This window comes from Oryctolagus cuniculus, chromosome 7, assembly GCF_051225735.1.
Source record: "Oryctolagus cuniculus isolate XC-2025 breed Fujian yellow rabbit chromosome 7, ASM5122573v1, whole genome shotgun sequence".
Taxonomy (NCBI): domain Eukaryota; kingdom Metazoa; phylum Chordata; class Mammalia; order Lagomorpha; family Leporidae; genus Oryctolagus; species Oryctolagus cuniculus.
In genome coordinates this window covers 59,651,333-59,669,330 of record NC_142873.1, presented here as the reverse complement: position 1 = coordinate 59,669,330, position 17,998 = coordinate 59,651,333, and the positions used below count along the sequence as shown (strand labels likewise).

The 17,998-nt window shown below is 50.1% G+C and overlaps 1 protein-coding gene across 5 annotated transcripts in view; it reads right to left on the bottom strand.

Annotated features, from left to right (window-relative positions):
- The window catches only part of DENND2D (DENN domain containing 2D), a 40,198-nt gene that overhangs the window by 13,870 nt on the left and 8,330 nt on the right, over window positions 1-17,998 (bottom strand). For 2 of the 5 annotated variants that reach the window (XM_089300159.1, XM_051856170.3), the window contains exon 1: window positions 2,696-2,806. The exons of 1 other annotated variant lie outside the window; for it this stretch is intronic. Coding sequence is in view for 2 of the 4 variants with exons in the window: in XM_051856170.3 (XP_051712130.1) it covers window positions 2,696-2,753 (58 nt within the window). In the remaining 2 variants the exon portion in view is untranslated. Of the gene's footprint in view, window positions 1-1,141; window positions 1,229-2,695; window positions 2,807-2,875; window positions 2,943-17,998 lie in introns of those variants that run through there. 2 more of the 5 variants (XM_051856168.3, XM_089300160.1) reach the window with 2 other exon arrangements.

The window sequence follows — 17,998 nt, the reverse complement described above, 5'->3', positions numbered from 1 at the left end:
CAGGAGGCAAAAGGGTTTGGTGCCAGTGTCTGCCACCCCTGCAAAGAGCTGGCTGCCCTCTGGAACAGAGCAGGGTCGTGGAGTAGGGGAAAGGCTACCTTCCTCCTAAGAGTGCTACACCTGGGTGGGCATCTGGGGCCGAGGCTATGACGCCCAGGTTTGAATCTTGACTCCACTTCCCACCCTAGCTTCCTGCCAATGCACACCATGAGAGGCAACAGGGGATGGCCCAAATGCATGGGTCCTGCCACCCACATGGGAGACCCAGATTGAGTTCCAGACTCCTGGCTTCAGCCTGGCCCATCTGGGGAGTGAACCAGTAGATAGGAGATCTCTCGATCTCGATCTCTCTCTCTCTCTCTCTCTCCCTCTCCCTCTCCTTCTCCCCCCTTACCTCAGTTTTTAAATAAATTAAAAATATTTTTTAAAGCGCTCCAGACCTGGCTTTACTGGAACCAGTAAAAGCCGGGTTTCAGTGGCCCAACCATGACTCCTGGGGGAGGCCCAAGGACAGTAAATAAGGATGTTAAGAAAGTTGCAGTGGGAGGGGGAGTGAACCAGAACCCTCAAAGCCGTCATCCACGCCTTCCTCACAGCCTGCACAGACTTGCACAATCCTCACTGCCTGGCTGAGAGACAAGCATCTTCTTGATGCAGAGGGGGAAACTGAGGCATGGCATGATTCACAGCCTATTTAACATTTACAAGATCTGCTGGAGGTAGGGGGGTTATGAAAGCCTCGTGTGCACCCTTTTGTTTCCTGGGTGCCCTCCACATCAAACACCGCACAGGTTTGCAAAGGATTTTGAGAGCCAGGATCTTCTCGCTGGTCTTCCAGGGCCTCAGGAAATCATGCCTTTTCCTAAATCCTTCGGGCAGCATTTTCAGCCCATTTCCTCCTGCTTTATCAGGACAGGCAAGACAACAGCAAAACTCAGAAAACCTTGACAACAACAACAAAAAAAGGAACTCAACTTTGGAGCAAAGGCCCAAGAAATGTAGCAAAAGACTGCTCCCCCCACCCCTGCCCAACAGAAAAGAGCAAGAGAAGACTCGCATCCATCATATAAGGCATTGCATTTAATCCCCTGTGCCTGAGAAAGGAGTTATTATCCCAAATTTGAATTCAGGAGGGACTCACCCTTTCTGGGGAAGTCAGGAGTCAGGTTATACTTGTTCCTCCACCAGGAAGCCCCTCCCACAGCTACCTGATTGAAGTCCCAGAACTCTGCAGAATATAGGTGAGGGGCCTTTGGGAACCTTGGTCTGAAAAGCTGACCCTTCCTCTTCCAGCTCAGCTTCTCTTGACCCACAGGGACCACCACACCACTCCTCACCACTGGGATTATTTGCACTCATGCACACACACACAGTCCCTGCTAATGCACAAGCCTGAGGCCAGCACGGCCAAAGAAGAAGGGCACACTTGGGCCTGACAGGTGCTACTCCCTAGGACAGCTAGCGCTGACTGCTGTCTCCAGGTCCTCGAGGTCCAGGAAGCTCCATCAACAGCCTGTGTTTGTGCACAGGTGGACTGCAATGACTGGACTCTCCTCTGGGCTGCAGGGAGCAGCCCCCTTCCATTCAACAGACTCCCCAGGAAAACAGGCAGGGGCCCTCCAGCTGCAGCCTGCTGGCTGCTCCAGCCACCACCAGTCCCTCTGCCCTGACCCGGATTCTCTGACCTCCTGGTCTAGACCTTGAGCCCTGTGTTCAGGAGGAACAGCAAGGATGGGGAAGGACCAAGAGCAGAACACACTGTGAGGTCACTGCAGGTCAAGGGAGGCACTGACCTCACTCACCCCCTGGGGTAGCCCCAACTCTGGGGCTTGCCGCAGCCCAAAGGGTCTCGCTGGGCCTCTTGCCTCACCAGTGTTAGACCGGGTGGGTGGTCTAGGAATGACCCCTGTTCCTTCTCCTTGGAAGACAGGGTTCTGTGCGCACAGCCTTCCGACACTAGTGGTTTGCAGCAACACATTTGCCCAGTGAATAAGTCAGTGAATTCCTGCCTGCCTGCCTTCTGAAGCCCAGCGCTCCCGTGGAGACAGCAGAAACCAATGCTGACTTCCAGTCAACCCCAGCATCCCCGACGGGAGGAATTCGTCCCACTTCACCGACCCGGCCTGAGGGGTGAGGCACGGGTCATTGATCTAGCTTCCCGGGCACACTGGACCCGGGACCACGCTCGGCCCCCTGCAGGGCGCTCCTGCCCGCCCGGGGCTGGCGGGCCACGTTAGTCCCGGAGCTCCGCTTTCGTGGCCCGCGGATATCAGCGGGGCCGGGACAGGCTGGCTCCCAGGACTTGGGCAAAGGCCACGGCAGAGTGGGGCGGCGAGGAGGGGCGGGCCCGGGGCCCAGGCTCTCGGGGCACCCTGCGGTTGCACCACAGCTTCCTGGATGAAAGGACACGTGGCTCCGGGGCCCCACAACGGTTTTCTCGGGCCAGCCGCCTCCCCGGCGCCCCCGCAAGTCCTGCCCATCCCGCCAACCTCTGTCCCCGCCACCTGCTGACCCCTTCGCCTCCACCTGCGCGCGCGCTCCAGCTCACCTGGCCCCGGACCAGCCCTCCCGAATCCCTGGCAAACGGCTCCCGGAGCCGAGCTGAGCCTCCGCGCCGCTCTGGCCCCGCGCCCGCCCCCAGCCAGCAGCCTCCGGTCCCCGCGCCCCTGCCCGGCGCGCCCGGGCCCGCACTAACCCCCGCGACCGCGCTTCAGTCTCAGGCTGGCTCGAAGGCGGCGGCCGAGCCCATCCATGGCCCCCGAAGCGCCCGGCGCCCGCTCTCAGGTCCGCGCCGGCCCCGCCCCCCAGTCCTTGACCTCCGCGGGCCCCGACACTTTCGCTTTCACGCGGGGGGTTGGGGGGCGGGGCTGCGCACCTTCCGGGCTCCGGCCAGACGCCGGCGCACCTGGGCGGGCCCGCTGTGCCCGGGCCCCTGGCGGCGCGGCGTGGGGTGACGGGGCGCTCGCCCGGCGTCCGGGAGGGGCGGTGCCTCGCGTTCCTACACCCGGCGAGGCTCGGCAGTGCCCAGACGCAAAGGGCGGCGGCTGAAGTCACCCCCTACCTCCAGAGCGAGGGCGGGGATGTGCACCTTGCAGCTGGCTCCCATCTAATCCCAAAAGGGACATACCTTGAAGCTCCCTCCACCACTGCCCCTGCCGCTGCCTCGGCTCCTGGCCGTCCCCAGGCGTATTACTAGGTTTGTCCTCTTGCCCTGCGGGCTTTTTGAGGACCTACTGAAGCTGCGGGTCTAAGCCCAGAGCCTGCCTTCCAGCCAGTCTTGGTGCTAGGGCGGGTCCGAAGCGTCAGGTCGACCCCCTTGCTGCTACACCGCAGAGATGTGAAAGTTAGGGAATGGGCAGCTCTTTGTTGTGGGACACAATTTAAGGGACTGTTATTAGCACCACTGTTGCTGCAGTCTCTACTCCCGTCCAATCCCTATCCAACCCCAAATCCCAGTGCAGAGCCCTTCCATTCCTTCTCCCGCTTTGCACCTGCACTGACTTCCAAATATGCCCTGACTGCAAACTTCAGTTGTCAACTAGGAAGGACGACGTTCTGTGACTGCTGTCACTCGCTACTGCGCCTTGAGCCTGGCTCCCTTCTGCCTCCCACGAGGAGGACGAGACCAGCAGAGTCCATCTGAACTGTCACTGTTCACAAGGTTTCAGCTTCTGTCTCAGGAGCCGGAGGCAGAGGGAAGAAAACACCATAGCAGACATGTGTGTGGTCCATGGAGCTTTGCCCCTGGCTTCCTTGTCCCCATGCTGCCTCCAGGTGACTCTGGTTCTAGACTATGGGTGTGCGGGAGCTGGGAAGCCAGCCCTAGTATTAAACTGTCTAGTTTTAGCACAGAGTTTCTAAAAGTTGACTTTATTCTGGGCATGTGCAATTTTGTACTTAATTACACAGTGCATTTCTGTTCCCTATTCTGTGTGTATTAACACACACAAGGACAGTTGTTTTCCAAGTGCCTTCTCCTGGCTGGACCATGTCTTATGCCTCTCTGGATAAGAACAGCAGTTGCTTTGTTGACTATTATCCTGCCTTAATTTTCTCAACTTATTTTATAGCATTCCCAACAAAATTGTACCCTTCCTTTAAAAAAATGAAAGGAGAAGGGTTGGTGCTGTGGCATAGCAGGTAAAGCTGCTGCCTGCAATGCCAGCATCCATTTTGGGTTCCAGGTTCGTGTAGTGGCTGCTTCACTTCCAACCCAGTGCCCTGCTAATGACCTGGAAAAAACAGCAGAAGATGATGGCCCAAGTGCTTGGGCCCCTACTCCCCATGTGGGAAACCTGGTTGAAGCTCTTGGCTCCTGGCTTTGGCCTGGCTCAGCCCTGGCTGTTGCAGCCATTCAGGGACTGAACCAGTGGATAGAAGAAGATCTCTTTCATTCTCTCTCTCTCTCTCTCTCTTTCATTTTGACTTTAAATAAATAAATAAATCTTTATTTACAAAAAGGATGGAGAAAAGCATGCACATGTGCACCAATAAAGACAAGTACTATACAAGAAGGCTCATAGAAGCCTTATCTGAAATAGCCTTAAGCTGGAAAGAATCTCACATGCTCGTTAACAGTAAAATGATGAGTTGCAGCGTATTCATACAACAGAATGCTACACGGTTGTAAAAAGAAGAAAGCCACTGCTGTATGCAGTAATATGGCTACACTGTGCAAACATAACCTTGACCCAAAGAAACCAGGCACAGAAGAGCATATGATGTAAGCATCCACCCACAGAGAGTTTAAAACAGGCAAAACTAATCTATGGTACAAAGAGCCAGGATGTGTTACCTTTAGGGAGGAGAAAAAAATAATGATTGGGAGAATGCAGCAAGCTTCTGGGGTGCTGGTGATGGCCCATTTGTTAACCTGGTGCCAGATATACTGTGATCATTCTTTGCTTATGCTTGATGAAGCTGTAATTTTAAAAAGTTTTTTTTAAGTCTGTGTTAGGAGGTTAAGGTGGCATTGAGAGTAGTGAGGAGTTGGAAGCTAATCGAGAATCAAATGAGAAATCACTAGGATGTGAGCAAGTAGAGTTAAGTATAATCTACATGTTTGAGACATGTAGATAACAACAGGAAAATGTTGGTCCACAGGTTTCAGGGAGACTTGGGTTTAAAGTGGTTTGTTAAGATGGAAAAGGTCAGAGTGCATTTGTGGGCATAGAGACAGAGACCAGAAAGGGAAGGAATTTAAAGTGCGAGAGTGTGTGCAGAGAGAACTAGGTCTGAGAGAAGTGAGGAAGGGCAATCAGAGGCTTAAAAAGAAGTCTGACTTTAAATGGGAAAAGGGAACATTTTCCTGTGGGGAAAACAAGAGGCGTGGATGGCTAAGGATGTTGAAGATTTTATAGGTGAGGAAGTGGGGAGTAAAGGAAGCACAGGAGGCTTCTGTGTCTGCTGAGACAAAGGCTCTTTGACTTCTTCTAGCTGGGGTCCTCCACTCTGTCCCACAGGTTATTTCCCAGAGTCTGGTTGTGGAATGGCAGAACATGACCCCAGCCTTCCTGTTCTGAAGGTCTTGAAAGAAAGCACACAAATAAGTTTTATCCAGGGAGGAAGCAATGGCACAACAAAGTGAGCTTGGGCGTCTGTGACAGACAACTTAGACTTGGCGTCCCTCCGCCTCTTACTTGCCTGCAGCCTTGGGGTAGGCACGCCCCTGAGCCTTGCTCTCCTGAGATAATAAAATCACTGCACAGTGTAGTTGTAGGGATTAGAATGAATTTATTTGTAATACAAATTCTAAACTTCACGTATCCCTTTAATCCTCAAATAACTGTAGTCTCAGCTCCATCTCTTTTAACTACAGGAAATATGGTCTTTACCAGGCTCTTGTCTCCAGGTGTTTCTGAGAAACCCTAAGAAAAATTTACTCCATAGACTGCTTCTGGTTTGTCATCATAAGTCATCATAGAGACACAAGCCATTACCTTCTCCTTCTCAGTTCAATCTGCTTATCTCAACCAAGACTATCACTGTTCTCCCCAGCACCATTGGGCCCACAGGACATTGACTCTACCTTCAATTCCGTGCACTGATAGTTGAGATGTGAAGCAAGGCTTGTGAAGACTTTGCTCTGTGATAAGAGGAGCAAAGGAGGACTTGAAGGCAAAATAGCACCGCTTTCAGGGTCTGTACAGGGATCCTTTTCTGGGCATTTCTCTGCCTACTCCGAGACCTGCTCCCGAGTTCCTGGAACTGCTGACCTGGCTCCAGTGGAAGCACTTTGGGTCCAGCATGTCTCCAGATGCACACATTTCAAAATGATTAACAATGGCAATACTTATTATTTTCAAGGGGAACTTGCCCCATATGTAGAATCTGATTTCATCCTTCAGCACAAAGACACAAAAATAACAACAGCAACAACAAAATGCCCCCTCTCTCAAGAATGGGCCCATCAGGACAGAATGACCCCATTCATAGTTCTGTACAACTCTTTCCTCTTGAGATGAGCAGAAGCTCGGGCTATGTATCCTTCAAGCCATCTGAGGTCTTGGCTTCAGATCTCCCATGAGAAACAACTTGAACGACAGCCTATGCTTCTGCCAGAAACAAGAAATGCTATCCAGGATTAGGAAAGAACATCCAAATATTGGAAACAAAGATGACCTTTTATGCTACCACAAGGAGTTCCTGGAGCCAACATCTCAAATCTCTCTCTTTTAGACCAGGGTCTTTGCTCTATACTTGAGGACCAAAAGTCTATTGGGATGCATTCATTCACAAAGTCCGCCTTGACTGAAGTTCCTGTGTGATTGATTCTCCTTTGTTTATTTTCTGGCCTTGTTTTCTGCACTTTGTCCCTCCTCATATCATCCTTCCCGTTCTTTCAAAGTGCCAAAGTCTTTTCAGTCCCAACATGCCCATGCTGATCCCTCTGCTTAGAATATTCTTTCACAAGCTCCTCACCCTCCAACTTCCATTCGTCCTTTCTATTTTGTTTAAAGGACTCTTTCCTGGGGCTGGCACTGTGGTGTAGTGCGTTAAGTCGCCTCCTGCAACACCAGCATCACATGTGGGCACTGGTTCAAGTCCCATCTGTTCCACTTTCCAATTAAGCTCCCTGCTAATGCTCTTAGGAAAGCAGCATAAGATGGCCCAAGTGCTTGGGCCCCTGCACCCACATGGGAGACCTGGATGAAGCTCCTGGCTCCCAGCTTCAGCCTGGCCCAGCCCTGACCATTGCATTCATTTGGGGAGTGAGCCAGCATATGGAAAATTTCTCTCTCTGTCTCTTCCTTTCTCTCTGTAACTCTGCCTTTCAAAATAAATAGGTAAAAAAAATTTTAAAGACGTCTCCTGGGGTTGACATTGTGGTGTAACAGGTTAAGCTGCCACCTGCAGTGCCGGCATCCCATGTGGGTGCCAGTTCAAGTCCCACTGCTCCTCTTCCAATCCAGCTCCCTGCTAATGTGCCTCAGGAAGGCAGTGGAGGATGACCCAAGTCCTCGGGTCCCTGAACCCACGTGGGAGACCCAGAAGAAGTTCCTGGCTCCTGGCATTGGCCTGGCCCAACTCCAGCTCTTGTGTCCATTTGGGGAGTGAGCCAGCAGATGGAAGATATTTCCCTCTGTCTTTCTCTCTTTCTCTAGCTCTCGCTCTCATTCTCTCCCTCCCCCTCTCTCTCTCTTGTCTCTCTCTCTCTCTAACTCCGCCTTTCAAATAAAATAAAATACATCTTTTTTTATTTTTTAAAGACCTTTTTTGGGAAGACTTCTTGATGCTTCTTCCCATTAAAATGGATCCAACTGTTACAAGTCACACTACTTCCTTTGTTTCCTTAGGAGCATTTAAAGTATGTATAGTCACATGCATATGGCTGAGATTACTGTCCAGCATGCCTCTCCCTCTCTGGAGTCATCACAAGGTGGCATGGATTGTGTCTGGTTTGCTCACCTGTGTCGCTGTTGCCTGAACAGTGCCAAGCACACTTAGATACTCAGGAAATGTGTTGAGGAAAGAGATGAGTAGTCTTCTTTAAGCTTCTGTCTCTAAGAGATGGGAAATTAATGGAAACATTTTCTTTCTTCTAGGCTGTACTCATGGCAGACACTTTGGTTGGCTTACATCCATTTTTTCCTTTAGCCTTCCTGGCATTCTGCACAGAGGTGTATAGGAAAAGGTGTTATGGCACAGTGGGTTAAGCTGCCTTTGGAGTTCCAGCTGCTCCACTTGCAGTCCAGCTCCCTGCTGATGTACCTGGGAAAGCAGCAGAAGATGGCCCAAGTATGAAGGCCCCTGCCACCCATGTAGGAGAACTGGATGGAGCTCCAGGCTCCTGGCTTCAGCCTGACCCAGCCTCAGCCATTGCAGACATTTGGGAGTAAAACGGTGGTTAGAAGTTTTTTCGGGACTGGAGCTGTGGTGTAGTGGGTAAAGCTGCCACCTGCAGTGCCAGCATCCCATATGGGTGCCAGTTTGAGTCCTGGCTGCTCCACATCTAATCCAGCTCTCTGCTACAGCCTGAGAAAGCAGGAGAAGATGGCCCAAGTCCTTGGGCAGCTGCACCCATGTGGGAGACCCAGAAGAAGCCCCTGGGTCCTGGCTTCGGATCAGCTCAGCTCTGGCCATTGAGGCCAATTGAGGCATGAACCAGTAGATGGAACACCTGTCTCTCTCTCTCTCTCTCTCTCTCTGCCTCTCCTTCTCTCTGTAACTCTGACTTTCAAATAAATAAATACATAAATCTTTTAAAAAAGGATTTTTTTTCTCTCTTTCTCTCCCACCCCACTGACTTTCAAATAAATGAAATAAAAATCTTTTTTAAAAAAGAAGAAAAAGGTGTATCAGATGGAACATAATCATGGTATTCCTAGTCTCCATGCCTGGGATTGATTACGGTGCACATATGATCCAGCTGTAGCCAGGGAGAGGTAAGGGGATGTCCACCCTGCTAATGGAGGCAATGAGAGAACTGGATGGACATCTGGGGCAGAAGAATGGCTTTTTTTTTTTTTTTTTTTTTTTTTTTTTTTTTGCCTCTGGTCATCATTGGGTTTGGATGGCAGGAGCTGCTTAAATGCAGCAGAGGTAGGACACAGTGCTTTCAGGGAAATGGAAATGGAGCAGGAGCCAAGGATTGCTGGCAGGCTTGGCGCCACCCCAGCTCTGCCTTCTTGTTACCTGAAATAATAATTCCTCAGGGTTCACAGCAGTGAGCTATCTAAGCACATCTTACATGGTTTGAATAAACATAATGCACCTGGGACAGCAGCGGAAGCTGGTCTAAGTGCTTGGATCCCTGCACCCTCGTGGGAGACCCAAATGAAGCTCCTGGCTCCTGGCTTTGGCCTGGCCCAGCCCTGGTGATTGTGACCACTTGGAGAGTGAATCAGCAGATGGAAGGCCTCTCTCTTTATCTCTATCTCTGCCTCTCCCTCTCTGCAATTCTGACTTTCTATGAGTTAGGACTAGGATCTTTTTCTTACCTATTTTAAAAAAAAAATTTATTTCCTTTTCTGAAATCAATAGCTTAATTTTAGAGCAGTTCTGGGTTTTCAAAAAATTAAACAGAAAATACAGAATTCCCATATATGTTCTTACTCCTACTCACACATATTTTCCCTGACATTAGCATATTATATTAGGGAGGTACCTTTCACTACTACTGACTAGTCAAAATTTACACATTATTATCATTAACTAAAGCCCATAGTTAACATTAGAGTTTCCTCTTTGTCTTGTACATTCTATGGGTTTTGACAGGTGTACGGTGACATGTGTCCACCATTGCAGTGACACATAGAACCATTTCACTGCCCTTAAAATCCTCTATTTATTCTTTCTTCTCCCATCTCACACCCAGCCACTGACCTTCTTAACGTCTTCACAGTTTTGCTTTTCCCACAATGTTGGATAGTTGTCCAACTATGACCTTGTCACACTGGCTTCTTCCAGTTAGAAGTAACTATTAAGCTCTTAAAAAAAGATCTTTGAATGAGGAATGCATTCATAGGAAAAAGAAAGTTTGGTTTGGAAAGTGTATTTTCAGGATAATTCAGGGCTTTGAACAATAAATAGGTATATTCAAGTTCCTTAAGAAACATCTGCTTCATAAATATTTGTTGAGCAAATGAGTGGCTGAATCCCCAGCACCATGAGTACAACACCAGCAGATGGTCAACTGAAACCAGTTCTACTTCATGGTTTACTTAAAGGAAACAGATCACTGACACGACTTGATTATATGCTCCAGATACTATGGTGAACGTTTTACAAATATGATTTCAAATCAGCATTACCAGTAACCCTTTGAGGTAGACAGATATTGCTATTCCTGCTTTACAGATGAAGAAATAGAATTAGAGATGTTAAGAACCTTCGTCAGCAACACATGGGACCACGTCTCCAGGTTGGGGGAGCATGTCGACAGGCACTCAGGACTTGTGGAGTCTTCCACAGAGCTGATCAGTGGTCCTGTACTCAAAGCCTTCCGCAATGTCCTCTAACAGGTGTCCTGTGTGACCACAGTCAGGTCAGTTTGCTCCTTGCCTCCAAAATTCCCAGCCCATTTCTACTTTGTACACCAAAAAATTCCCCAGGGGTAGTGTTTGTTTTGTTTTTCCTGTGTGAGACACAGGTTTGATGTGGGTATCACAGTCACTGAAGTCTTCCGGAGATACGACTCAACCCCCTAGCTAAGGCAGTCACACGGTTCCACCCTAATACAGGAGACATGGGCACACCATTCGCCAAGGTAGGAGATAAGACAGGGACAGAATATCATAGAGAGCTTCATAATTCATCAAAGATTCTTAGATGGTTCTGCCTGTCTATAATTATACATTTAAAACATCATATTTTCTCCAAACTTAGAGAAGACTTACAAATCTGGCAGACAAAATCTTAGTGAGCACTAACTAAGCCTTGTCAATGAAACAAGCCCAGTGGCTGATGGGGCCCACACAGAACAGCCAAAGCAGCAGCATGAGGATAAATCACCACCTGAATGAACACGCTTGACCGAAAGTATTGATCGTGTATTCATTTCTGTCTCTGCTTATTTGTACAACATCTCAAAATTCACATTTTTCTCATCCAACAAAGGGAAATGTAAAAACCGACTCATCCTGTGGTGACAGTAATTGAAATTTAAGAGTGAGGGTTTGATCTGAGACTGGATAAGTGGGGCCCTTCTTAGATAGGACTTCTAAATCCTATACCTTCTCTTGCAATTTAGGGCATCATTTACCATCTTTTTGGTTTTTTGAACAGTAACCTTCTATAACATTTTTACTGAGGTGTTTTCTATGTGAATTTTAATTTAATTACTAATTTGAGTTGAAATTTTTATTCTCCCTACTTGAGTTACAATGAGATCTTTTATTGCTTATTTGGGTCCTAAACCCCGACTGCTCTTCTGTGCCTGAAATGCTTCATGAACTACCACACACTCTGGCTATTTATGGACAGAAGCAATCTAGAATGTCAAGTTAGAAGGGGCCATCCCAGAGGCATGCCTGTGCCCCAGGCTGTTCCTGCCAACTGCTGGAACCCAGCTCTGCCATGGGCAAATCACTGCCTTCGGAACATGTAGAGCTTGCCAGCCCCTGGGCTCCATGGCAGGGATGTGAACTTTTGTCCCCATACCAATAGCTGGTGGCTGTAAGGACCAGAATCCAGGAGAGGTCTCTGTGCAAGCCCCTGTCCTCAGCCTCCCAAAACGAATCTGATTGCTATCTGTCTTTTATCGTTCCCTCTTTGTTCACTGAATGAGCAGAGACACAACAGAGAGCAGAGAGCCCTTAGCACAGTCCTGGAATGTGAAGTCAGTTAATACTTAATTTCCTGGTTAATACTCTGACTCCCATCTGTAAGGCTCACCCTAGTAACAAAGCCCAAGAAGGTACAACACCCATGTCCCTGAGAGTTCTCATCCTCTTCCCTCACCCCTACCCAGCCCTGGAAGGAGTCGTGCTGACCACTGCACCAAACAGAAGGGCTTTCTGCTAAGGGACCATGGTGTGTATGGGAAGCCAAGGAAATGGTGACAGGTTGTGAATGACAAGCAGGGGAAGAGAGAGGGAGCCTCACAGTGGTGGAAGCCAGGAGGTCGAATAGAGAAGCTCCTGCAGAGAATATCTTTGCACTTACATCTCATGTCTTCTTTAGAGTGATGGATGCACACAGTGTTTGGATGTCCAGGTGCCCACACGTCTATTTAAGTGAGTGTACCAAATTAACACCTGTCCCCAAACAAAGCCACTCACACACAGTGCCTTCAGAGAGCTTGCACTCAGGATTGCATGCTAACAGGGGACAGAGCCTCAGCCTTAAGGGGGGAGGGTGCCCTTCTCAGACCTTCCAAGGAACCAGGAGGGTTGCTGCATGCTCCACCATTCATCCACCGCTCTGTTCACCTTTACATTTCACTCTAAGAGGTCTTTGTGGGGCAGATGTCATGGTGCAGTGGGTTACGCTGCTCCTTGGAATGCATGCATCCCATTTCAGGGTGCCTGGGTTAGAGGCATAGCTACTTGGCTTCAAATCCAGCTACCTACTAATGCATCCGGGAAGCAGCAGATGATGGCTCAAGTACTTGAGTTCCAGACACCCATGTGGGAGATCCAGTTGGAGTCCTTGGCTCTGGCTGCAGCCTGCCCAGCCCTGGATGTTGCAGCCATATGGAGGATGAACCAACAGATGGAAAATATTTTTTCTTTCTCTCTCTCTCCCTCTCTCTTTCTCCCCCCCTTTTTCTCACGCTCCTCTCTCTTGTCTGTCACTCTGACTTGCAAATAAATAAATCTTTTTTTTTTAAACAGTCTTCATGCAGCTGTCATTTCCTGAGTATCACACTGCTGGGTGCTGGGGATTAAACCATATGAACCTGAACTTAGCTCCAAGGAGCTGTCATCTCACCCTCCAAGGACAACATAATTTGTGGGGTTCTTGCAGAGCCCAAGGGAGATTTGAGGTATGATTTTCTTGTGCTCCAGTGGTACAGAACCCACTGGTGTCCTTGCCCTGAGAGGAAGAAGAGTACAGTAGTTATCAGCACCTGCTGTGACCCGTGACGGGAGTGAGGGCTGAGCCACACGCAAGGTGCAGGTGATGTGAAAACCACGAGCACCAGGCTCCCAGGATGATCAGCCTTTGAGAAGCTGCTTTGCTCTGCTGATTCTCCCCCCACATACACACACACCCCTCGTCCCCCTCTCTTTATAAAGGGAACCCAACAGCAATTGGTACTTATTCTGTAGGGCCCAAATACCAATCCCCTTCTTATCAGGGACCCAGTCTCCACTGGCCTGGCCACAGGGGCCTGGCTGCAGGAGGCCAGGGCAGGAGGAGGGGCTAAGGTTGTTTATCAGCTTGTTCTGGGGAAGGAGGTGGAACCCCCACCCACAGCACTAACCAGAGGAAACTGTCTGTTCACCCAGCCTGTGGTGGGACTTCCTGCCAGAGCACCCGACAGACAGACAGCCCACGACTGAAGTAGGCCACACCCCAGAGCCTTCCCAAGACAGGGGTGGAAAGATGAGAGGGTCTGAACATTACCAACACCTGCATCCCAGGTCAAATCTGAACTCTGTGCTGTCTGCATGGGGGGCTGTAGACAGAAGAGCACCAGGCTTCGAGTCAGGGATTCCTGCGTTGAAATCCTGGCCCTGCCCTTTGAAAGCAGAAGGTCTTCTTCCCTGGAGAAGCGAGAGGAGATGTAATGGCCACTGGCCGTGCAGCCCCCAGAACCTCCTCTCCCACTTGTTTAAATTTAAATTATCCCCTTTCCTTCCCCGTTCCCAGGGTCCTATCTTCCCTCTAGCACTGCCAGCCGAACTTCCAAATTCTGTTTGCTTTATTTTGACGAGCCATTTGTTGTGCCGTGTTTCCTTTTTTGCTCTCCCGTCTGGATTCTAGGATCTCACTTATCAGAATTTTACCAACAACCACGAGCTCTCCAAGAGCAAGTGTGCCCCCGGCTTTTATTTTTTTTTAATTTGACAGATAGAGTTAGACAGTGAGAGAGAGAGAGAGAGAGAAAGGTCTTCCTTCCATTGGTTCACCCCCCAAATGGCTGCCACGGCCAGCGCTGCACCTGTCCGAAGCCAGGAGCCAGGTGCTTCCTCCCGGTCTCCCATGTGGGTGCAGGGGCCCAAGCACTTGGGCCATCCTCCACTGCCCTCCTGGGCCACAGCAGAGAGCTAGATTGGAAGAGGAGCAACCGGGACTAGAACCTGGCGCCCATATGGGATGCTGTCGCCACAGGCGGAGCATTAACCTAGCGAGCCACGGCGCCAGCTCCCTGCCCCCAGGTTTATAGCAGGGGCCTTCCCCCTCTCACTGCAGTAGTTTTTCACACTTCACTTCCTTTGCTTGCCCAGATGACCCAGGGTGAGGGGAGCACCCAGTCAGCCTACCATCTCCTACGTGGACTGTGCAGGTCTCAGGGCACTGGGCTTGTCACAGGCCATGGCTTTATGATCTGAAGTGGCCCCTGCCTCCCACCCATGTATTTCCATCAGCTGCTCTGGGAAGCATTCCACCACCAAGGTGCCATGGTGCCAAAACACGTTCACGTCATACCCCTGCCGCACATGGAGGTAGGAAGTGTCTGGCAACAAGATTTAAAGAGCAGTCACCTGGTGAAAACGTCCATCATCATTCCTGTCACTTGCCCCTTCTTCTGCCAGGGACTGTCGAAATCACTTGATTTGAATGAGGGGACACCCCATACGCTGGCCTTACAGGATGAATTGTAATTCATTTCAGGTTTTCTGACATGGTAGTCTGCAATTGCTAATCTATTTGGCCCAGTGGTTTTTTTTTTTTTATTTCAAATACTGTATTTTTTCTGTTCTTTTCCATTTCAACATTTTTATGATTTCTTTCTTCATTATATTCATAATCCACATGGAATCCTAGGGCACACTTAAATAGCTGCTTTAACACACTTATTTACTCGTCCCTGTCATTTCTAGGTCTGTTGATACATTTCTTTCTCACTGGTTCTGAGTCACTTTTCGTGGTTCTTGGCATATCCAGTGATTCTTCATTGGATGCTGAACGTTGTCAATGGCACGTCATGGACTGTTTGGATCTTGTTACCATGCAGCTCATTCATTTGCAGACTTCAACGCTTTTGCTTAGACTTTGGTAGCATAGGTCTAGAGTTGTCTGTACTCCAGCAAAGGAACAGCCCTTTACCAAGGCTGCAACCCTTTGAGGTCTTGGGGAATTTTCCCAGCTGCTCAGCATGGACTTTCCTGCCTGGCTAGTCTTAACTTGAATGTCTCCAGCCCTGTGCAAGCTCCAGCGAGTGTTTCAGCTCCCAGCTCTCTCCCAGTGCTTATTGCGTGGTGAGTGTCCTCTACTTCTGTCCCAGAGGGTCACCATGTGTGTGTGCACAGCTTAGCATTCAGCCAAGGGAGCACTGTGCAGCCTTCTGAAGCCGTTTTTCTGGACGGCTCCCGCAGCGGCCTCCACACATCCCAGCCTCTTCAAACTCCAGCCTTGGTCTCCTCAGCTCGGGGGCACTGCCTGGTTCTTCAGGGGCCCCCTCCTCATGTTATGGCCTGGAGATTACTCCACGGTGGAAAGAGATTACTCCACGGTGGAAAGCTGGGGTAGTAGTAGGGCACAATTAATCTGTGCGCCTTCACTCAGGATCAGAGTCCCACGTGGCATGTTGCCTTCTGTCTGAAAGCAATTGTCTCGTGCATTTCATCTTGTTTTTCTAGTCTGTGGTATAAGGATCCCTCAGTTGTGGCTGGAGGTGAGGTGGCCATAGACACTTACTAAATGTGTGGAGGATTTTCACTCCCGCCCCAGTTACCAGGGTACAAAGATACATTAGAGAACAGACAGTCAGGGCGAGGAAATGATGTGTCCAAGGAAAAGTTGTTGTGGGAACTAAGACGGGCATCCAGGCGCTCTGCCCCCCAAGCGGTTCTTTCCTGCTCACGCCACTGCATCCTTTCTTCAGTGGGGCTGCTCGGAGCCTACCCTCCCCCTCAGCTACCGTCTTCTCCCTAGCTCCTGCCCTCCAGCTCTCAGAACACTGATCTTTTCAGCAAGAGCCCCACCAGGATATCGGACCACCAGGATATCGGAGCCACCAGCCAGTGGAAGGAGCTTTCTCATTCTCCCCCGACTTTGACCTCTGCTTGGGATTTGCCCCAAACTCCCCATGACCAACATGTGCAATGTATCACGTGCAACAAGAGGCCAGGCTTGCAAAAGTGTGCTGTGAACAGCAGCACTTAGGCAAATGGGATGCTTAAAAAACATGTAGTGGGGCCAGTGCTGTGGCGCAGCCAGTAAAGCCGCCACCTGCAGTATCGAAATCCCATATGGGCACCAGTTTTAGTCCCAGCTACTCTACTTCTGATCCAGCTCTCTGCTACGGCCAGGGAAAGCAGTGGAAGATGGCCCAAGTCCTTGGGCCCCTGCACCCACGTGGGAGACCTGGAGGAAGCACCTGGCTCCTGGTTCCTGGCTCCTGGTTCCTGGTTCCTGGCTCCTGGTTCCTAGTTCCTGGCTCCTGGCTTCGGATCAGCACAGCTCCGGCCATTGCAGCCAATGGGAAAGTGAATCCACAAATGGAAGACCTCTCTCTCTCTCTCTCTCTCTCTCTCTGCCTCTCCTTCTCTCTCTGTGTAACTCTTTCAAATAAATAAATAAATTTTCAAAAACAAATAAAAATCCATGTAGTAACAAACATCCACCTCTGTGTGTCAGGCTGGGAGGGGCTGAGGGTCACCCCAAACAGGCCTGTCTTCCAAGGAGGCACTTGTTCCAGAGGCTCGCTGGCTCGCTGCCCCAGTGTGAGTGCTGTTGGGTGCAGTTAGCAGACTGTCTCTGGCTGCCAGGTGTTTCAGGGTCTACTCCAGTCGCAGCTCTCCCCTCGGCCCAAGGTCATGGCCTTCACCAGGGCAGCTAACATCTGGAGACAGAATGAGATGGGGGCTTGGAAGCCCAGGCATTGAGTCTGAAGTGGGAGAATGCTGATGGCCATCACTTGATCTAGAGCTCCTGGTCAGGTTGGCTGAGATTTCGTCACCGCTCCCTCCTGTCCATCTGCAAACGGCTGTTCCTGATAAGAAACTTGTGTCCACACCGACTGCCTCTGCTTCTGGAGAATCCAGGTGATACAGGGACCCACCACTGGGCTGTGGCAGCTACGGCTCCATGCAGGTTCCTTGTAGCCAGAGCCATGCCAAGCAGTGGCCAATGACGTCCTATAAGGATCAATTCAGTACCGCGGGCTGCCGGTTCTCATAGCTCTGCACCTTTCTTCTTTATCAGTGTGGCAGAAAATGGAAACAAACATCTAGAAACCACTGGAAATCAGACTAGATGCTATTTGAGCATATATGCTGAGCCAGGCTCCAGGCTGTTTCATGTGCATTAGACTATTTAATCCCCACCCACACATTCATTCCTGTAGGGAGGCACTCTCATCATCCTCATTTTATAAAGACCCTCCCCAGCCTCTGACTTGCAGAGATTGGGGTCAGATCCAGCAACAGCTGAGCGAACATCTCTGGGGGCCCCCCTGCAGGGTCCCTGCCCCACCTTCTACAGCACAAGTCCTTGTGGGTGGCTTCGTGCTCACTGCTGCCTGGGGCTCACATCCTCTTTCACTCCTTCCTCCCCCAACTCTCAGTTCTGCAGCTCAGGCAGACCCTGCTCAAGCCCCAGTAGCCTATCACAGGCACTTTCTGTGCCCAACCCCCACTCTCAAAAATAGGAAGCAGAGCCGCTCTCAACCCACATCCTGCATTTGAGCAAAGTTCCCAGCGGTGGTTCAACCCAGGCAGACTTTTACGCAACATCGTTCAGCTACCACCCAACAAAGCAACCACCAAATCTGGCCTCCCAAAAGGTCACTGGTTCATTTGTCAGCCATGAGCTACCAGCGAAGAACCCACAGAGTACAGTGGCCAGCAAGAAGTGCACAGATGAATAACCCATTCATTTATTCTTACTACCTTCATTTACCAAAACTGACCAAACTCCTGCTTCGAAGTACAAGACACCCCCC